This window comes from Zophobas morio, unplaced genomic scaffold (assembly GCF_036711695.1).
Source record: "Zophobas morio isolate AGI-343-1 ecotype UQ-CSIRO unplaced genomic scaffold, CSIRO_AGI_Zmor_V1 ptg000026l, whole genome shotgun sequence".
Classification (NCBI taxonomy): Eukaryota; Metazoa; Arthropoda; class Insecta; order Coleoptera; family Tenebrionidae; genus Zophobas; species Zophobas morio.
Genome location: NW_026972131.1, coordinates 10,359,269 through 10,380,504, shown reverse-complemented (window position 1 = coordinate 10,380,504; position 21,236 = coordinate 10,359,269). Strand labels below are relative to the sequence as shown.

Here is a 21,236-nt window from a genome sequence, read left to right as displayed (position 1 = left end):
GAATTTCCAATTTTTTTGATTTATCGATATCTCCTTTTTTAATTTTTTAGCGATTTTTCAATTGGGGACCCCGAAATTCTCTCAAACTACTTCAAAAACCAGACACAATTCGAGATTCTTTCAGATTACTTAAAAAACAAGGTACAAAAATTTCATTTCATTTAAATCCGCCCCTGGGAGAGGGAATAAATAAAGCCGACACTAAAAAAGCACAGATATTTATTTGTTAAGTTGTATACAAAAGCATAAAATAATAATAAAAAAATAACACATTTGACTAGATACAACAAAAATTAACTCTTACATGTAATGATATTTACAGTTTCCTTAAAAACCTACCATACATATGATTAAACTAACTGAGCATTTATTTTTGTATTTATATTTCTAATAGTATACACTTTATAATATGCAGAAAACTAGAAATAAATTGAACTTTCAGTAGATGCCACATATCAATATTGTCATTATTTGGTATTGAAACTATTTAATCAAAAACACCGATTCCCAGTGTGCTTGTAAACAATAGTTCCAGAAAATATACATTTTTGTTTTCTAGTGCACCGAACTATACTACAAGTAACAATATCATTATAATCCTTATTCCGACAAGGCGGCAAACACCGATCGAGATTTTCATTAACGAAATTGTAGTCTTACGGACATAAATAATGCAAACCAACTCTCTCACGGCCTAACAATTTTATAAAGGCGTTTACATCGAATCGATGGCAAATACGAGTGTTTCAAAAGGTGATTAGATCGATCGATCATTGTACAGGCAAGGCGTATTGTCGGCTGTCAAGTTAGATATGTCACTTTACCAGACCGGCGCAACTATCAGATTATTAATAAAAGTACGAACGCCTCCGCTGGCTTGGCAAAGAAGATTACTTATGCTTGCCCGGTATCGAGTAGATCTCGGAACGAAAATCCAGCCGGCTGTGGATTTAATATACAGTGTGTTTCACCGAAAACTTTCGTGTGTAAGCCGGAAGTGGCAATTTTTGACGAACGTTTAACGATGGGTCTAATTTGTGGTTTGTACCGTTTCCTGCTCCATGGGCGTGCGGGATTTCTCTTTACGCTTAATGTGTGTGGGACGTTCTTGTCCCGATGGACATATCCAATAATCCCCGCATTAAAACACACTGGTCATCATGTTCGCGGGTTTAATTGGAGGCCGATGTCAAACTGATATGTCAAGCCGATGCTGTCACGGTCGTCAGATTAGAGCGTGTCTTGAGCCGTTATAATTATTATCTGTCTAGAATATCGTGTCAACTAATTGATGTTTCAATAAAAAAATATATTACAATCACGAATAAAAACTCCATTTTGTAATATGTCTCATAATTTATGTTAAACCGATCCCGAACTGACAAGGAAAAATTCTGACCATAAGCAAATTAGTCGGATTTACGACATTTTCTAAACGCATTTTAATAAGATCCGGAGCAATTTTTCAACCGTTAAGACGAGCTCTCGGGGATTAATTACTTAACTTAGCGAATAAATACTTCATAAATAAGAGTACGTGTCTCAATCGTTATTTACAGTGTGATTCAGTATCTCAACACAAAACCAAAATATGTACAATTTGATCACTTATCACTAGACATACAAAATCACTGTGAGCTTATTCAGGTGTGTTGCTGTCTTCGGTGTGGTTGCCGCTGGAGTCCTCCGCGGAGTCCCCGTGTGGGGCCCCATTCTGGCCCCGGCACTTGGGACACGCGTCTGGAGTCCCATTGCAAATGTACATTTTGCCGCATCGGGTGCACTCCTCCTGTGGGTCACCTGAAAAACAACAACTTTATAATTTTGTAATACTTGAAGATTTTTTCTACGGCCGTTCCCACGTTTCCACATTCGTGACGGTATCATATCGGTCGCTGATAATTACGCCCGTCAATTTTGGCTATTATAATTTCAAATGCTGTGCTAATGCATTATAAATTGGTGGAATTCGAGATGGGGCTCCTCGGGCTAGAATTATAGACTAGGTTAATGCGACTAGACCTTCCAAAATTATTCCCTATAAGTCTACGGGCTCGTAATTGCAGGGACACGGACCTGATTATAGTAGTTCTGGTGTCATTTAATTTACAGTGCAGCGGGGTATCGAGACCTGTTGCGGTTATTGGAAACTCGAGAATTATGGGAACCTTTATTCTACCGAGCTCTAAAATTACGTGCATTATGCAGGATTTAATAAAGCAGGTATCATTAAAAACAACCTGTGGGTTATTATGTTATTGTTTATTTATTTAAATGCCGCTAATCTTTTAATTATTGTTATATAAGAAGAGTGGTACGTCAGCGGAATTACCATACTAATCATTTAAATTGCTGAGGTATGTCAATGATAACGTCTTTTTCAGAATCCAATTATGGGAGAATCGATGTAACACCTATCAAGAGCATTGTTAAAATAATGACATTTTACCTCAAATTTGCATATTCATGACACGAACGATGTTATTATTACCTCTACCGACTTTATTAATCATAGCATTCACCCTCATAAGACACTACTTGTTCAAAAATTGTCATAAAAAGTGACTCAAAATGACCATGGAAATATTTGCACAACATGACGTTAATCGTTATTCAAATTTCAAGCGACTTCAGGGTTCTCGATTGTGACTCAACGTTTCTGGAAACCCCTGACTTAATAAATGAATAAGCTGTGGTTACTTTAGCTGAGACACCAGGTTTTATTCATGTGGACAGATCGTCCATCAACAATGTCAATTAAATTGGTAGTAAAATTCATCCCTGGAGAACACCTCGTTTGCAACAACACAACTGGTGATTTTATTGTTTAATAAAATTTTAAGTTGGCAGGAGCGTGGTGTGTGTTTTGACTTCACAAGTCCAAAGGTAAAATTCCAGGAATTGTGTCGGAAGGTTCAGAAGTCACGGTTATTTATGGTAGCAAATCCTCTTCACTCAGTACAGAGGAAATAATTACTTATTTAAACACACTCGTTGGATATTTATGAGAGTTTAGAACCGGATTATAGGGTTCTTAGGGTAACAATGGTCGTATAACTCGAGACGATTTTACTAGGTAGAACCTTCACCAATTCTTCTTGGAACTGAAGTCTGCACAAATTTCAAGTAAAAGTATTTATTTTGTTTAGCCATTTTGAAATATTTGTATTTGTGGCACTTTTGACATTTTCGCAATTTTATTTTGGTGTAAAAAGCTTCACGAGGTTTTGGTAACGTGTACTTTGAAAAAGATTTTTGGAGTTAGCCAATTTCGACTATTTTAGAACTCACTTTCGGCCTCATTTCTTCGATTACGCAAACCGTTTTTCCAGAATCGCCCACTGATTTATCGAAATTTTTAGAACATTTAAAAATTTCGTGTTCTAAAATATTGCTCGATGACGATAAACACACTATATTTTTTCAGTCAGTAAGTCGAGATCAACATCCCTGAATTTTTTGAGAATTTTTAAATAATTTTTTCAAAAATGAAAATTTCCTCTATACCGGGTGTCTGGAAAATGGCGGATTAACTCTTCAGGACGTTTGTACGAGGGTTTCGGAAGTCCCAAAAAACAATGAAAAAATTCTTTATATGTTATTTGGCATTAGCAGCCTTATCTTAGCAAGCACTAGCCCCGCCCATCCGCTCTTTATTAAAAAAAAAAGGCAAATGAGACAAACTTGTGGAAATCTATCTCTTAGAATTTTTTGTGGAGTTTTAAGTAACTTAGGGAAAATCTCCATTTTTTTAATACATTATGAAATTTTTTGTTTTTTTTCGAGTAATTTCAAACCACCGGGGATTTTGTGTTAATTTCGATCCACTGACGCTTGAGTCCTTCAAAGTTCAAAGCATTTTTTTTTTAAATACTCTCAATGAAATGGAGCAAATTTTGAGATATTCTACACATTTGACTTTGAAAGCGTGTATTTCGAAAAACAATCGTGGTATCGATCTGGAATTGTTCGTCCTTATAGACCCATCATTTCTCCGTAAATCAACATGCCATGTTTTTTAATTCAGTTCTTCGAAATCTATTTCCCAAAATTTTGTGTTAATTTTTAGACAATTTCGCAAAAATTTCAATTTTTTCCGTTCAGAAGCTAAGAAATAATTACTTTTAGATCAATCTGATATAACAGAGTAATAATGTTTTAGTTTCCCAAGCCAAGGAAATTTTATGTTTCCTCGACGTTTCAAGACCCCTAGAGTATGAAAAATTGGTTATTAGACCAATTCTTTCCAAAAATATCCTACCGATTGTTGTCAAATTTTAGACATAATTTTGGAATATCATGTAATTGGTAAATCGCTTTCTAAGATTTGTCTAACATTCCCCGACATTAATTTGATGGGCGGGGCTAGTACCTGCCAAGATAAGATTGATTTTGGCAAATGACATACCTTCTAAGAAAAGAGGGGGCGGGTGGGTGGGGCTAGTACTTGTTAAGACTGATTTTAACAAATCATATATTATCTAAGAAATTAGAGGGCGAGAGGGTGGAGCTACTATTTGCTAAGATAAAACTGATTTTGGCAAATGACATAGCCTCTAAGAAAAGAGAGGGTGGGTGGGCGGGGCTAGTACCTGCCAAGATGACACTGATTTTGGCAGAGGAGATACCCTTTAAGAAAAGTAAGGGCGGGTGGGCGGGGCTATAATCTGCTAAGATAAAAGTGAACTTGGCAAATGATATACTTTCTAACAAAAGAGAGGGCGGGTGGGTGGGGCTAGTACTTGCTATGACCGATTTTGATAAGGGACATATTCTCTAAGAAAATAAAGGGCGGGCGGGTGGAGCTAGTATTTACTAAGATAAAACTGATTTTGGAAAATAACATAAGCTCTAAGAAAAGAGAGGGTGGGTGGGCGGGGCTAGTACCTGCTAAGATAAGTCTGATTTTGGCAAATCCCGTATCTTTTAAGAACTAATTAAATTATTATAACAAAGGGCACTAGAGGCTCCATGGCACATTCAAATTCTTTCCAAACGAGAATTTTTCAAAAACAAAAAATAAAACGGGGTTTCAAAATTAACTCAAAACCAGGTCAGGTCAGAATTTTTCAAAAATAGAAGAGCAATGTTTTCCACAATTGTTTTAAATAATAAAAAAAAAAAAATCTCCATGGGTACCCAAAATAATATACCATAGATACCCAAGAGTCTTCCGCATAAAAAAAAAACACAGCGCACTCAAGACGTGAGGGTGGGTGGGCGGGGCTATAATCTGCTAAGATAAAAGTGAACTTTGCAAATGAGATACACTCTAAGAAAAGAGAGGGCGGGTGGGTGGGGCTAGTATTTACTAAGATAAAACGGATTTGGCAAATAACATTAGCTCTAAGAAAAGAGAGGGTGGGTGGGCGGAGCTAGTCCCTGCTAAGATAAGTCTGATTTTAGCAAATCACGTATCTTCTGAGAAATTAATCAAATTATTATAAGAAAGGTCACTAGAGGCTCCATGGCACTTTCAAATTATTTCCAAACGAGAATACTTAGAACCTAATTTTGTTTTAAATTTTTCAAAAAAAAAAAAGTTAATAAAACGCGGTCCCAAAATGAACTCAAAAACAGGTTAGGTCAGAATTTTTCAAAAATAGAACAGCAAAAGTCCCCCAAAATTGTTTTAAATAATTTACGAAAAAAATCTCCATGGACCCCCAAAATAATACACCATGGGTAGCTATTGGTTGCTTATAAACGATTCTGTGGGAAAAAGTTGAACTTAGCCCCGCCCACCCACCCTCTTTTTCTTAGAAGTTATCCCATTTGCCAAAATCAGCATTTTAATCAAAAAAGTTAAAAATTTAACCCTAAAATCGAAAAATTTAAAAATTCAGGAATTGATGAATACAAACTTTGAAAAACCTAAAACAAAAACAAAAAAGTGCAAATAAAAAAATTGTAAAATCTAACAAAAATCGCAAAATTTCAAAAGTGGGTGCTGTTAAAAAAATGCTCAGTCAACACGCAAATCCAAAAACTGTAAAATCGTGAAAATTTCAGTTTTAATAAATTTGTTCTTTTTGAATTAAATTAAAAATTAGAATCTGGGAAAATAAAACTTGAAAAAATTGAGGACTTGGCAAATTTAAAAGCCAAATTAAAAATGGAAATCTCAGTTAATTGACTGAAAAATGGAGAAAGTGCAAAACTGAAATATCTTCAGCATTTTGTAGGGAAATATGGATTTTGCAGCTAAGTTCCGCCCCTAAATCTGACATCAAATAAAAAATTCATCAGAATTGAGATAGGGTGGGTGGGTGGGGCTTAATCATTGACTCCTTTTTCTTGATGTATCTAGTTTTTTTTTTCAAAAACACGATACTTAAAGCATAATTCTAATCTCAAATTCACTCTTTGATATTTGAAGTATTTTACCGTTGAAAGAAGGCTAGTATATTCCGAAAAAAAAATCAAAGGATAAGCCCCACCCACCCACCCGATCTCAATTGTGACGAATTTTTTATTGGTTATGAGATCGAGGGGCAAAGCTTAAATGCAAAGTCCATATATTTGAGTCATGTATTGTAGAAAATACCCTTATGAGAAAAAGATTGGGATTGAATATTCTTAATCTCTCAAAAGCAATAGGAGATCGAAAGAAAACGAACAAAAAGACTCTCCCGAATAAAAAAAAAACACAGCGCACTCAAGACTTTTTCAAATTCGTAAAAAATAAAACACTAAAAGCTCAAAAGATTTTTTGGTACTAACCCCAGCCGCCCGCCCTCTATTTTTTTAGAAATTATGTCATTGGCCAAAATCACTTTTATCTTAACAGGTACTAGCCCCGCCCACCCACCCTTTCTTTTCTTAGAGTCTATCTCTTGCCAAAATTACTCTTATCTTAGCAAGTACTAAGCCCGCCCACCCACCCTCTCTTTTCTTGGATGATATGTCATTTGCAAAAATTCGTCTTATTTTACCAGATACTAACCACAGCCACCCGCTTTCTATTTTCTTAGAGAATATGTCATTGGCCAAAATCACTTTTACACAAGTATAGTTTTGGAAATTTCATTGTACCCTATAAAATTTTATTGGCAATAATGAGACGGACAGTAGCACAATAGCAACAGATATTTACGACTTACGCTGTCGCGTGCCGATAATCCCCAGATGCAAGGTTAGTTAATAGAGAACAGGTTACCACATAAACGAGTATGTGGGCAAAATCGCTTACGGGGGAGGAGAGGTGTCAGCCCCATGTGACGTCAAAATGAGGATGGTATCACTTGGGAATTTTTAGTAACTTGTAATTTTGAGTTGGTGTGACCGATCAGCTGATGCCTTTAATCTGTACGATCTGTACCGCTAATTCTGACGTTTGGTGTTAGTACTGCTACGAAAAAATTTAAAAAATTAGCTAAAACTGTTTGATGTATGTAAATAAAAATTATTATAAAATTTTATGTATTTTTACTTACCAGTAGTGTTAATGTTTAGTTGTAATATTTTCACAAGTTTAATATTACAATGAATTAAAGTGGTGTTTGCCTAACAAAAAAAAAAATAAATTTATTTGTGTTTAAGCTAAAATGAAATGTTTTGATATATTACTAGAAAGGAAAAAGTAAACCAGTAAATGCAGATTTTCAGATTTTTTTGCATAAAAAAAAATCAGTTAATAGTGTCGCATTTGTTATTTTCAAGTTCTACTGGCAGCAAAACATTTTTCTTGAGGTTTATTAAATTGTTCTTTACACAAGATTGAAATTTGCGAAGTAGAAGCGGTCACTTGATTAAAAGTTTCCGTTTTTAGTGCGTTACTCGAGTATTTAAAACGGGCAATTTTCGCGCCATTTGAGAGTCCCTTGTGACGTATCAATATGGCATCCCAATGTGTCAACCTTATCTATTAAATGACTTTGCCCCAGATGTTAGAAACTAGAATAATCCAGGTACGGATAGGGACCATCGCTACCCATGAACGGAAATGACCATTATTTTATGAGTACAACTACCTGCAAATGTTATCAGACAAATTCGAGTGAACTGGTGTGAGCCATAAATACTTCTTACCATTGTACTACTGTCCGTCTCGTTATCGTCAATAAAATTTAATAACGGAGAATGAAATTTCCAAAACTAAACTAGCAATTCCAAAAATTTCGAATTTCACACCGAATATTTCGAAAATGTTGCTCAGTGAAGATTTTCAAACAACTTTCGACCATTTTGTCCTAGTGCCATTAATGTATTTCTTTTAAAGTTATTATTAAGTGTTTTATAAAAATAAGAAACACTTTTAAAAATTAAAACCCACAAAAATTGGCGACGAATAATAATCTTCATAATATTGAGAAACCTGTTTAATTTGCTTCTACATCATAAAAACCCTTATGCCAATTTCGACCGATTTTTTAAATTCAACTAAATACATTTTCTCATAGATTTTGGGCTATAGAAGTCACTTCCGGCCCCATTTCTTCGATTACTCAAACGCTTTCCCAGAATCGCATATTGAAATATCGAAATTTACACGGTATATTTTTAAATCAGCAAGTCGAGATCTATATCCCTGAATTTTTTGAGAATTTTTGAATGACTTTTTTGTTCAGTTTTAGACCGTTTTCTCCTAGTGACATTAATGTAATTGTTTTAAAGTTATTATTAAGTGTTATATAAAAATAAGAAACAGTTTTAAAAATCAAAACCCACAAAAATTGGCGACGAATAATAATCTTCATAATATTGAGAAACCTGTATAATTTGCTTCTACGTCATAAAAACCCTTATGCCAATTTTGACCGATTTTTTAAATTCAACTAAATACATTTTCTCATAGATTTTGGGGTATAGAAGTCACTTCCGGTCCCATTTCTTCGATTACTCAAACGTTTTCCCAGAATCGCATATTGAAATATCGAAATTTACACGCTATATTTTTCAAATCAGCAAGTCGAGATCTACATCCTTGAATTTTTTGAGAATTTTTAAACGATTTTTTGTTACATTTTCGGCCATTTTCTCCTAGTGACACAGTAATTGTTTTAAAGTTCTTATTAAGTGTTATATAAAAATAAGAAACACTTTTAAAAATCAAAAACCACTAACAAAATTGCCTACGAAAAATCGTGGCAATATTATTGAGACACCTGTTTAGTTTGCTTTGGCGGAAACCTAGTATTGAGAAATAAAAACGGACCATCTGTACCCCAAGTGTACTTAGGTGCAGCGAAAATGAATAATCCTCTTGGGAGAATAATGGGTGTTTAAGGATCTAATGATTTATTGGTTGGACCCGCTTTCAGTGACGACCGCATACCTGGAATTTGTGGTTTCGTGCCAATTTTTTTGTTATTGTTTAATCTACCGTTATTAATTTAACCGAATTTGCATTTCCCCGCTTCCTTGTACATTTATAACTGCATACTTAGATCTTTCTTAATCATTAAGTACACACCACAGTATTTCATAACAAACACATTACTAATTCCCATTCGATAAAGTCTGTTATTGACAACCCACACGACCCCGCTCCATCATCAAAAAGAACGTACTGAAAATAATGAATATTCACAATTTATTGTAAATAAAGACCACACCCTTTATTAAATAAAATTACTCAAATACCTGCTATCGCGCACTGTTCGGTCACGTCTTGATTACATACAACTCGTTAATTTAATAAAACAGCGAATGCAAATCGTTACATTGCTTTATTATGAATATTGATTGAACCAATAAACCTGAACTTACCCTCATGTGTCTTCATGTGAGCGCGTAAATTGCAGGCCAGCGCGAACTTCTTGTTGCAGAGGTCGCAAGCGTGGGGTTTATCACCTGAAACGAAACATAATGAGCTTAATAATCTACCGACTCGGCAAAAAGTGCCATAATAACGCCATACATCACGTCGAAACAATGGCCTAGCAATTTTGCGACAAATCCATAAAGATGGGCCGTATTTATTCGTTTCGTCTGCCCGGCAGACGGGTTTTTGGCAGCGCCGATGAAAAACTGCCCGATTTTCCCCATGTGCCATCTTGTTTTAAGACCATACCCATCCGACACTATGAAATATTTATGTTATGCGTTCGGATCTTATCTAGTTGCAAAAACTACAGACACCGTTTAAAATTCTGCACGAGCCGCGGGTTTCTTCGGCCCGAAAAGAACGGGCTCCGGCCGTGATTGGAAAAACCTTATCTATCGGTAATTATCGTGCCCTTTAAATGTCGCGTAATTGCGGGTAATTAGTATTGTGAAACCGTGGAAATCGAGCGACTGGTTGCGACAATACACCTGAGCGCTGAGGACAAGTCGCTTTTTAGTTATTTTATTTAGTTGATAAAAATAAATCAGATAATGAACGATCGATCATAAATAATTAATCGATTCATGCATTATTGATCGTGAACTATATGATAAAACACGGTGCTCGTTAACATAATGTTGGACGCGTCTGCTCTGGTTCGACCAAAATAGTCATCCTTAATTGATGGGTTTTTAGTGACAGAAATCATCAGGATTCTTGTTAGGATTCTTTTGGCGGAATTTTGATTATTCCCGAGTGGATAAGTTATGTCTTCATACACCTGCCGCGATCTGGGGCGAAAGCACTGATTTCTCGTGGAAATGGGCGAGTATGGGGGAAATGGTGGCATTGCATGGTACTGAAGACGTTACCTCGGACATTCGCTGGTAATAATGGGGCAAAATTTTCGCTTTTAACACCGTAAACACCAGAAACACGTCAGGTCAGAATAGGTTACGTCACGTTAGCTCAGGCCAGGTCAACTTAAACCCATTTTTTATTTGCCAAATCTGTGTTAAAAAAATATAAAATGAACATGAAAAAAAATCTTCAAAAGTAGAAAATAACCAAGGAAGAGCAGCAAAGAAGCCATTTTTTTCATCTTATTTCCCATAAGAATAAATAAAGCTCTACAAGTACTTGATTTGCCAAAATCACTCTTATCTTAGTAGGAACTAGCCCCGCCCACCCACCCTCTCTTTTCTTAGAGGGGGTCTGATTTGCCAAAATCAGTTTTACTTTACCAAGTACTAGCCCCACCCACCCACCCTCTCTTCTTAGAGGGTATCTGATTTGCCAAAATCACTCTTATCTTAACTACTAGCCCCGCCCATCCCCTCTTTTCTTAGAAGGTGTCATTTACCAAAATCGCTCTCTTATTAGCAAGTACTAACCCCGCCCACCCGCCCTCTATTTTCTTAGATACTATGTCATTTGCCAAAATCAGTCTTATCTTGACAGCTACTAGCCCCGCCCACCCACCCTCTCTTTTCTTAGAGGGTATTTGATTTGCCAAAATTACTCTTATCTTAGCTACTAGCCCCGCCCATCCTCTTTTTTCTTACGAGGGTATGTCATTTAGCAAAATCGCTCTCTTATTAGCAAGTACTTGCCAAGATAAGACTGATTTTGGCAAATGACATACATTCTAAGAAAAGAGTGGGTGGGTAGGCGGGGTTAGTACTTGCTAAGATAAGAGTGATTTTGGCAAATGACATACCTTCTAAGTAATTACAGGGCCGGTGGACGGTTATACTTTCAAAGATAAAACTGATTTTGGCAAATCACATATTCTCCAAGAAAACAGAGGGCGGGTGGGCGGGGCTAGTACTTGGTAAAATGGCACTAATTTTGGCAAGTACCCTTTAAGAAAATAGAGGGTAGATGGCCAGGGCTAGTATTTCATAAGACTACTTTTGGCATTTTTGGGAGTTCAACGATTTTCGAAAATTAACTAAATTAACTAAAGCCATTTTCTTGTAGATTTAGACATCTAAAAGTAATTTTCGGCTCCGTTTCTTCGGAAATTCCCATCGTTTTTTCAAAATCCCGATTTAAATTAGCTAATTTTTACGATTTAAAAAAAATTCTCTTTCAATCCGAATTTTCCGGTAATTTTTAATCCGAAAAAAAAATTGCAGCTGGAAATGAGCATCATAAATGTTGTGTACGTTATTCGACCATACTTAGAACAGTAATTTTTCAAAATTTTGGAAAAACTGTTTTCCTTTCATTCCCATTTTTAAGTAAGGGAATGTTTTCTCGATGTTTCATGACCCTTAGACAATAAAAATGGTTTATTTTTTGAAGAAGTTAAAAAATCTCTGGGTCCCCTAGTGTTTTATTTTTTGCGGAATTTGAAAGAATCTGGGGGCCTCAAGTGTTTTATTTTTTGAAGAAGTTAAAAAAATCTCAAGGGCTCCTAATGTTTTATTTTTCGAAGTAGTTGTAAGAATCTCGGGGGTTCCTATTGTTTTATTTTTGAAGTAATTGAAAGAATTTCGGGGGCCCCTAGAGTTTTATTTTTTGAGGAATTTGAAAGAATCTGGGGGCCCCAAGTGTTTTATTTTTTGAAGAAGTTGAAAGAATCTCGGGGGTCCTAGTGTTTTATTTTTTTAAGTAGTTGAAAGAATCTCTAGGAATCCTAATGGTTTATTTTTTGAAGAAGTTAAAAAATCTCGGGGGTCCCAAGAGTTTTATTATTTGAAGTAGTTGAAAAAATCTCGGGGTCCCCTAGTGTTTTATTTTTTGCGGAATTTGAAAGAATCTGGGGGCCCAAATATTTTATTTTTTGAAGTGGTTGAAAGAATCTCGGGGATCCCAAGAGTTTTATTATTTGAACTAGTTGAAAAAATCTCGGGGTTTCCTAGTGTTTTATTTTTTGCGGAATTTGAAAGAATCTGGGGACACCAAGTGTTTTATTTTTTGAACAAGTTAAAAAAATCTCGAGGGCTCCTAATGTTTTATTTTTTGAAGTAGTTATAAGAATCTCGGAGGTCCTTAATTTTCTATTTTTGAAGTAGTTGAACGAATCTCGGGTGGCCCTAGTGTCTTTATTTTTTTTGGAATTTGAAAGAATCTGGGGGCCCCAAGTGTTTTATTTTGTAGAAGTCGAAAGAATCTCGGTGGTCCTAGTGTTTTATTTTTTGAAGTAGTTGAAAGAACCTCTAGGACTCCAAATGGTTTATTTTTTGAAGAAGTTAAAAAATCTCGGGGACCCCAAGAGTTTTATTATTTGAAGTAGTTGAAAAAATCTCGGGGTCCCCTAGTGTTTTATTTTTTGCGGAATTTGAAAGAATCTGGGGGCCCAAATGTTTTATTTTTTGAAGTAGTTGAAAGAATCTCGGGGACCCCTAGTGTTTTATTTTTTAAAGAAGTTAAAAAATCTCGGGGATCCCAAGAGTTTTATTATTTGAAGTAGTTGAAAAAATCTCGGGGTTTCCTAGTGTTTTATTTTTTGCGGAATTTGAAAGAATCTGGGAGTCTCAAGTGTTTTATTTTTTGAAGAAGTTAAAAAAATCTCGAGGACTCCTAATGTTTTATTTTTTGAAGTAGTTGTAAGAATCTCGGAGGTCCTTAATGTTTTATTTTTGAAGTAGTTTGAAAGAATCTCGGGTGGCCTTAGTGTCTTTATTTTTTGAAGAATTTGAAAGAATCTGGGGCCCCAAGTGTTTTATTTTTTGAAGAAGTCGAAAGAATCTCGGCGGCCTTAAGTGTTTTATTTTTTGAAGAGGTTGAAAGAATCTCTAGGACTCCAAATGGTTTATTTTTTGAAGAAGTTAAAAAATCTCGGGGACCCCAAAAGTTTTATTATTTGAAGTAGTTGAAATAATCTCGGGGTCCCCTAGTGTTTTATTTTTTGCTGAATTTGAAAGAATCTGGGGGCCTCAAATGTTTTATTTTTTGAAGTAGTTGAAAGAATCTCGGAGGCCCCAAGTGTTTTATTTTTTGAAGAAGTTAATAGAATCTCTAGGACTCCTTATGGTTTATTTTTTGAAGTAGTTAAAAAATCTCGGGTGCCCCTGTGTTTTATTTTTTGAAGAAGTTAAAAAATCTCGGGGACCCCTAGTGTTTTATTTTTTGAAGAAGTTAAAAATCTCGGAGACCCCTACTGTTTTATTTTTTGAAGAAGTTCAAAATTCTCGGGGACCGCTAGTGTTTTATTTTTTGAAGAAATCTCGAAGGCTCCCAATACCAAGCAATTTGCAGACGTTATCACTTCCTCCAAAGTGATTTTATAGACGGTTTAAAATCTGTACTTTGTTAAATCTACACGAAATGGCTAAGCCCTTGGCTATATTACTTCTCTATTACTAAAACCACCCCCTCCTTATTCTAGCGGGTGGAAAGGGTGCAGTTTACGCCCAAATTATACCTGGCCAAAAGTCCGCACTTCTTTAATTTGCATGAAGTGGCAACGACCTTGAATATTACTGGTTGGCAAGAAAGCAACCCCTTCTCAACCCACTGATTACTGGAGAGGGTGTCGGGGGGGTGGTCTTTACAACCACCTAAATCCTGCCAATTTTCACTCAGTTTCAGTTTGTGTGAGTCTTTCGACCAAACAGTTACAAACGAATCACCATAGAAGCGACCAGTGACTTGAAAAGGCTAGTGCTGAAGTTTTAGTCAATCAAAAACCTCCCAACGGATCGACAATTGGATAGGTTTTTCCAGCGTGTCGTCATCGGATAAGTCAGTGGAATAATTCGACCCGAACATGTCTTTAGTGTGTGACGCATACTACGATATGGGAAACAGCAAAAATGATACTGTAAGTAAATAGTACTGGTATTAGATATGTTGGTACAATTATTTTGTTATAGGGGCACATACAAGAGCAAGTCATGGCGCAATATGTCAAGTTAAGGAGTCAACGGGATATCGAGTGCCAGAAACTAAAAGAAGCCTCTAAGATCTTGACACAACTTAATAGGCGTGGTGGGTCTGGTAGCTGGGGGGAGCGGCTCCTGGCGGAGAGATTCCTCTTAAGAGGAGGTAAGTCTTTCTTGTTTTAGTCAATTTTAAACTAAGTAAATACTAGCCCTAGCTGTTAATGTCCTGAGAAACAAAATTCGTGACGATTACATTTCCATAAGCGAGGAGAACTCAGTGCCCATTGGAACCATCGTTTTATCCAACTTCAAGTTCCGCGTAACCACCCCCCCAAAACGCCACCGCACCGAATTTTACGTCCTACTTTTAACAAGCGGAACAGAAGTCAAGTGTTCAAAAGTAGCAAGAGCCATCAACTATGAAATCGTTTTTGACGAAGAATTTTCTTTTTTGGTTCATGACAACTTCAGGATTAAGCTTCAGCTGCACTCCATCGTGATGAAGGACTCATCCTTATTTTCTTCAATCGCCACACTATTCAAAATCAAGGTAAAAAAAAAATCACGTTGTTTTGGACCTCCACTAATAATTTTTTGTTTCAGGATTGTCAAAGGCGGGCTTTTTCGAAGCTTCAGTACAAAAACTTCAACACTTGCGACTTCGAAGAGACCAAAGTAATGAAAACCGCGTTCAAGCTTTGTGGTGAAACTGAAGTGGTTTCGAGTAATTTGCACAACAGAGCGTGGAAATTAAGCTTGATGGGTGGTTGTTCGCTGAACGAGTTTGCGGATTTTTCAACAAAAATTACAAATTTCGGGATTTAGTACAGACGTGGGGTACCAGTTTAGGGACGTGGTAGTGTGGAATAGACGCTGGTTTGTGTTAGATGGGTGTTTACTGAAAGTTTACAACTCTCCTTCGGACGAAGACTTTGGTGAGGTGTTGTTTGTTATCAATTTGGCGGATTGTTCCCTGGGTGAGGTTAAGGAGGCGTCACGGACTGAGTGCACCAGACGAAGGTCCATGGTCTTGACAATCAATGAAGAAGATCGAGCTGTTTCCTATTACTTCATGGCTGATGATTCGCAGGACTTGACAACATGGTTAAGTAATTTTAATTTAATTTTGGATTTGCTACGCTTTAAAAATGTACATAATCTGTAGCGAAAAATCTTGTTAAGTTAAAATAAATTATGTCCTGTTTTATTGGTGAATTTCTTTCAACAAGCGAGTATATTGATTGCGGATTTAAATATTGCTCTTGTCGGTTCTTTACGTAGAAGATTCAAAAAAATTTGTTCGAAGAGACCGCTCTTTATCCATCACTATGCATCGTCCTCGCTAACCAAAATCATAAACCAACCTGGTGAATTCAAGTCCAGGCTTTTTGCACACCATTGTATGCACAAATTTACCACAAGAGAATGAACCCTCTAAATCAAAACCGGTGAACTGGTTTGCAACTCGGCGTAATCGCGCTATATTCTCGTTCAGAGATAATCACGCCGTCGAACTGCATGAGAAATTGTATGAAGTTATTTTTGGCCCCAGTTCATTGAAAATTTTGACCATTTTTCCAAAATCGTCTAAACGAAATATAGGAATTGTTGAGATAAGTATTTTAAAAAGTCACTTAGGAAATGAATATTTCGAAAACCAATAGTGGCATCGACTTGGCATTGTTATCCCTTAATGGCTTGCCATTCCTGTGTAAACAGGATTTTTTTTAATAATTTTTAGTCCTCTTGTAATTTGGTAATAGCTTCAAATACGTCCTTAACAAAAATATCACAATTTCTCTGGAATTTTCGATGTTGTAATTTCAAACTTGGAACCGGCGCCATTAACATGCCATATTTCTAGAGATAAGTCGTCGAAATTTGTCTAGCAGAATTTTTGGGGATTTTTTGACAACTTGTGGAAATCTCGTAAAAAATATTAAAAGATTTTTTTTGCGAAATTTTTGACTTTTTTGAGAGCACATTCGAAACTTAGTAAAGGAGTTTTTCTTGTTCATTCTGATCCTCTAAAGTTTTTTCCGTCCCCAGTTTTTCCAAAATTCTTACCATTTTTCGAAAATCGTCGAAACAAAATATAGGAATTTTTGAGATATTTTAAAAAAGTTAATTGGGAATGAATATTTCGAAAACCAGTAGCGGCATCGACTTACGATTAGTTTCTCTTGATGACCTGACATTCCTGCGTAGACAGGATTTTTTTAATAATTTTTGACCTTCTAGTGTTTTCGGAATAGCGCTAAATGCGTTCTCAAGAAAAATATCGCGATTTCTCTGGAATTTTCGATGATAATCCTCTATCTTGGATCCGGGATCATCAAGTTGCCATCTCTTTGAAAACAACTCATCGAAATTTATCTCTATTGCTAAGATGAGACTGATTTTGGCAAATGACATACCTTCTAATAAAATATAGGGCGGGTGGGCGGGGCTTGCATTTTATAGTGATAACACTGATTTTGATATTTTTGATATTTTCGACCATTTTTCAATCATTTTCGAAAATTAGCTAAAGACATTTGAAATTCATTTTTTATCCCGATTTTCGGGAGATTTCTAATTAGCGACTATAACTCTCGAATCAGCACTTGAAAATCTACATTCCAGAGTATTGTGTGAATTTTTGGACAACTTTTCCTAACGCTCAGTCTGAAATATGGCAATTTTTACAGTTCCGTCAAAATAGCTCGGTATGAAATTTTTGTACATTAAAAAGGAAATTATTAATTTTTGTTTCAGAAAGTACAGTTTTAAGAATGTACTTCGTGGGTTTCGTATGTTCACAGAAATGTTTAAAATTTGACTAAAATAGTGACTTCACGACAGGTCAAGTCATGCACGAAATAAGAAATAAATTTTATAGCAAATAGTATAACAAAACAAGTAATTAGCCCCGCCCACCCACCTTGCCATCATTTCAGTGATTGATTTTATTCGGTTTGAATGAAATGAATGCTCTTATACTGAAGAGAATTAACATTAGTCCTTAGGATGACAAGAACGGAGTGGGCGGGGCTAGTACTACTTGCTAAGATAAAACTGATTTTGGCAAATGACATATCTTCCAAGCCAACAAAGGGTGGGTGGGCGGGGCTAGTATTTCATAAGATAAGACTACTTTTGGCACTTTTGACAGTTCAACTATTTTCAAAAATTAGCTAGTCATTTCCGGCTCCGTTTCTTTGGAAATTCCCATCGTTTTTCCAGAATCGCGAATTGAAATATGACAATTTTTACGATTTAAAAAAAAATCACTTTCAATCCTAATTTTCCGGAAATTTTTGATCCGCGAGTGCAAACACGCTATATTTTTCGAAGTAGCGCGTCAAAGTATACTTTGCAGATTTTGTTTTTCGACACAGAACTTATGAATTTCGGCAAAAATGCGTTTACGAGAAAAAAAAATTGGAGTTGGAAATGAGCACCATAAACATTATGTACACACTTTTCGATCATGCTTAGAACAATAGTAATTTTTCAAAATTTTTAAACAACTGTTCTGTCTTTATTTTCATTTTTAAGTAAGCGAATGGTTACTTTTATTATTTACTCAAGTGTTTTATTTTTTAAGAAATTTAAAAAACCTCGGGGGTCCCAAAAGTTTCATTTTTTGAAGAAGTGGAAAGAATCTCGGGGGCTCCTAGTGTTTTAATTTTTTATGAAATTTGAAAGAATCTGGTGGCTTCAAGTGTTTTATTTTTTGAAGAAGTAAAAAAAATCTCGGAGGCTGCAAGAGTTTTATTTGTTTGAATAAGTTGAAAAATCTCAGTGGCCCGTAGTGTTTTATTTTTTGAGGGATTTGAAAGAATCTGGAGGTCTCAAGTGTTTTATTTTTTGAAGAAGTTAAAAAAATCTCGGGGGCTGCTAGAGTTTCATTTTTTGAAGAAGTTGAAAGAATCTCAGGGGCCCCTAGTGTTTTATTTTTCGAGTATTTTGAAAGAATCTGGAGACCTCAAGAGTTTAATTTTTTTGAAGAAGTTAAAAGAATCTCGGGAGTCTCAAGTGTGTTTTATTTTTTCAAGAAGTGGAAGAATCTCAAGGGCTTTTAACGTTTTATTTCTTGAAGTAGTTGAAAGAATCTCGGGAGCCCCTAGTGTTTTATTTTTGAGGAATTTTAACGAATCCGGGTGTGTGAAGTGTTTTTTTTTAAGTATCACGGGGTCACTAGTGTTTTATTTTTGAAGAAGTGGTAAGAATCTCGGTGGTCCCTAGTGTTTTATTTTTTGAAGAATTTGAAAGGATCTCTGGAGTGTCTAGTGTTTTATTTTTTGAAGCAGTTAAAATAATCTCAGGGGTCTTTAATGTTTGATTTTTTAAAGAAGTTAAAAGAATCTCGGGGGCTCCAAGTGTTTTATTTTTTGAAGAGGTTGAAAGAATCTCGGGGGTCCCTAGTGTTTTATTTCTTGAAGAAGTTAAAATAATCTCGGGGACTGCAAGAGTTTTATTTTTTTGAATAAGTTTAAAGAATCTCAGTGGCCCCTAGTATTTTATTTTTTTAGGAATTTGAAAGAATCTGGAGGCCTCAAGAGTTTAATTTTTTTGAAGAAGTTAAAAGAATCTCGAGAGTCCCAAGTATGTCTTATTTTTTCAAGAAGTGGAAGAATCTCAAGGGCTTTTAACGTTTTATTTCTTGAAGTAGTTAAAAGAATCTCGGGAGTCCCAAGTGTGTTTTATTTTTTCAAAAAGTGGAAGAATCTCACGGGCTTTTAACGTTTTATTTCTTGAAGTAGTTGAAAGAATCTCGGGAGCCCCTAGTGTTTTATTTTTTGAGGAATTTGAAAGAATCTGGAGGTCTCAAGTGTTTTATTTTTTGAAGAAGTTAAAATAATCTCTGGGACTGCTAGAGTTTTATTTTTTTGAATAAGTTTAAAGAATCTTAGTGGCCCCTAGTGTTTTATTTTTTGAGGAATTTGGAAGAATCTGGAGGCCTCAAAAGTTTAATTTCTTTGAAGAAGTTAAAAGAATCTCGGGAGTCCCAAGTGTGTTTTATTTTTTCAAGAAGTGGAAGAATCTCAGAGGCTTTTAACGTTTTATTTCTTGAAATAGTTGAAAGAATCTCGGGAGCCACTAGCGTTTTATTTTTTGAGGAATTTGAAAGAATCTGGAGGTTTCAAGTGTTTTATTTTTTGAAGAAGTTAAAAAAATCTCGGGGGCTGCAAGAGTTTCATTTTTTGAAGAAGTTGAAAGAATCTCAGGGGCCCCTAGTGTTTTATTTTTTGAGGAATTTGGAAGAATCTGGAGGCCTCAAGAGTTTAATTTTTTTGAAGAAGTTAAAAGGATCTCGGGAGTCCCAAGTGTGTTTTATTTTTTCAAGAAGTGGAAGAATCTCAAAGGCTTTTAACGTTTTATTTCTTGAAATAGTTGAAAGAATCTCGGGAGCCACTAGTGTTTTATTTTTTGAGGAATTTGAAAGAATCTGGAGGGTTCAAGTGTTTTATTTTTTGAAGAAGTTAAAAAAATCTCGGGGGCTGCAAGGGTTTCATTTTTTGAAGAAGTTGAAAGTGTCTCAGGGGCCCGTAGTGTTTTATTTTTTGAGGAATTTGGAAGAATCTGGGGGACTCAAGAGTTTAATTTTTTTGAAGAAGTTAAAAGAAATCGAGAGTCCAAAGTGGGTTTTATTTTTTCAAGAAGTGGAAGAATCTCAACGGTTTTTAATGGTTTATTTCTTGAAGTAATTGATAGAATCTCGGGAGCCCCTAGTGTTTTATTTTTGAGGAATTTTAACGAATCCGGGGGTGTCAAGTGTTTTTTTTTCAGAAGTTAAAAAAATCTTGGGGGCCCCAAGAGTTTTAATTTTTGAAGAAGTTAAAAAATCTCGCGCGCCGCTAGTTTTTTATTTTTTGAGGAATTTGAGAGAATCTGTGGACCTCAAGTGGTTTATTTTTTGAAGTAGTTGAAAGAATCTCGGGGGTCCCTAGTGTTTTATTTTTCGAAGTAATTGTAAGTATCTCGGGGTTACTAGTGTTTTATTTTTGAAGAAGTGGTAAGAATCTCGGGGGTCCCTAGTGTTTTATTTTTTGAAGTAGTTAAAAGAATCTCAGGGGCCTTTAATGTTTTATTATTTAAAAAAGTTAAAAGAATCTCGAGGGCTCCAAGTGTTTTATTTTTTGAAGAGGTTAAAAGAATCTCGGGGGGCCCTAGTGTTTTATTTCTTGAAGAAGTTAAAATAATCTCGGGGACTCCTAATGGTTTATTTTTTGAAGAAGTTAAAAAAATCTCGGGGGCCTCAAGTGTTTTATTTTTTGAAGAAGTTAAAAGAATCTGGGGTGCAACTATCGATTGACCGTTGTCAAATTCTACAACAATAACCAAAATTTGCCTGATCATCCCCACCAACATTGATGACATCACCTCAAATATTTGCGTTCTAAATACTATTTAAATTTTACAACATAACATATACCTGTCCTTCTGGTTTATTAATCTGCCTTGATTTTTTACCCCAACTATTTGCAACGTTGAATAAACTGTTTTTAGCTCAGTTGGTTCGAGTTAGTGCCGAAACCAGCTATAGGCCGAGTAGGCTCTTGCCTAGGGGCGCCAACGACAAGGGGCGCCAAATTCGTCCAAAAATTATGTTCTATAGTTTTGGAAATTTCATTGTACCCTATAAA

General features: G+C 35.7%; 1 protein-coding gene across 1 annotated transcript in view; it reads right to left on the bottom strand.

The window, feature by feature from the left end:
* Positions 1-286: 286 nt before the first annotated feature.
* Positions 287-21,236, bottom strand: part of LOC135136679 (zinc finger protein OZF-like) — a 199,149-nt gene continuing 178,199 nt past the window's right edge. The window contains exons 6-7 of the mRNA XM_064066086.1: positions 9,712-9,795; positions 287-1,800 (exon numbers count right to left, since the gene is read on the bottom strand). Of these exons, the coding sequence (XP_063922156.1) occupies positions 1,640-1,800; positions 9,712-9,795 (245 nt within the window). The 3' untranslated portion in view covers positions 287-1,639. The remainder of the gene's footprint in view (positions 1,801-9,711; positions 9,796-21,236) is intronic.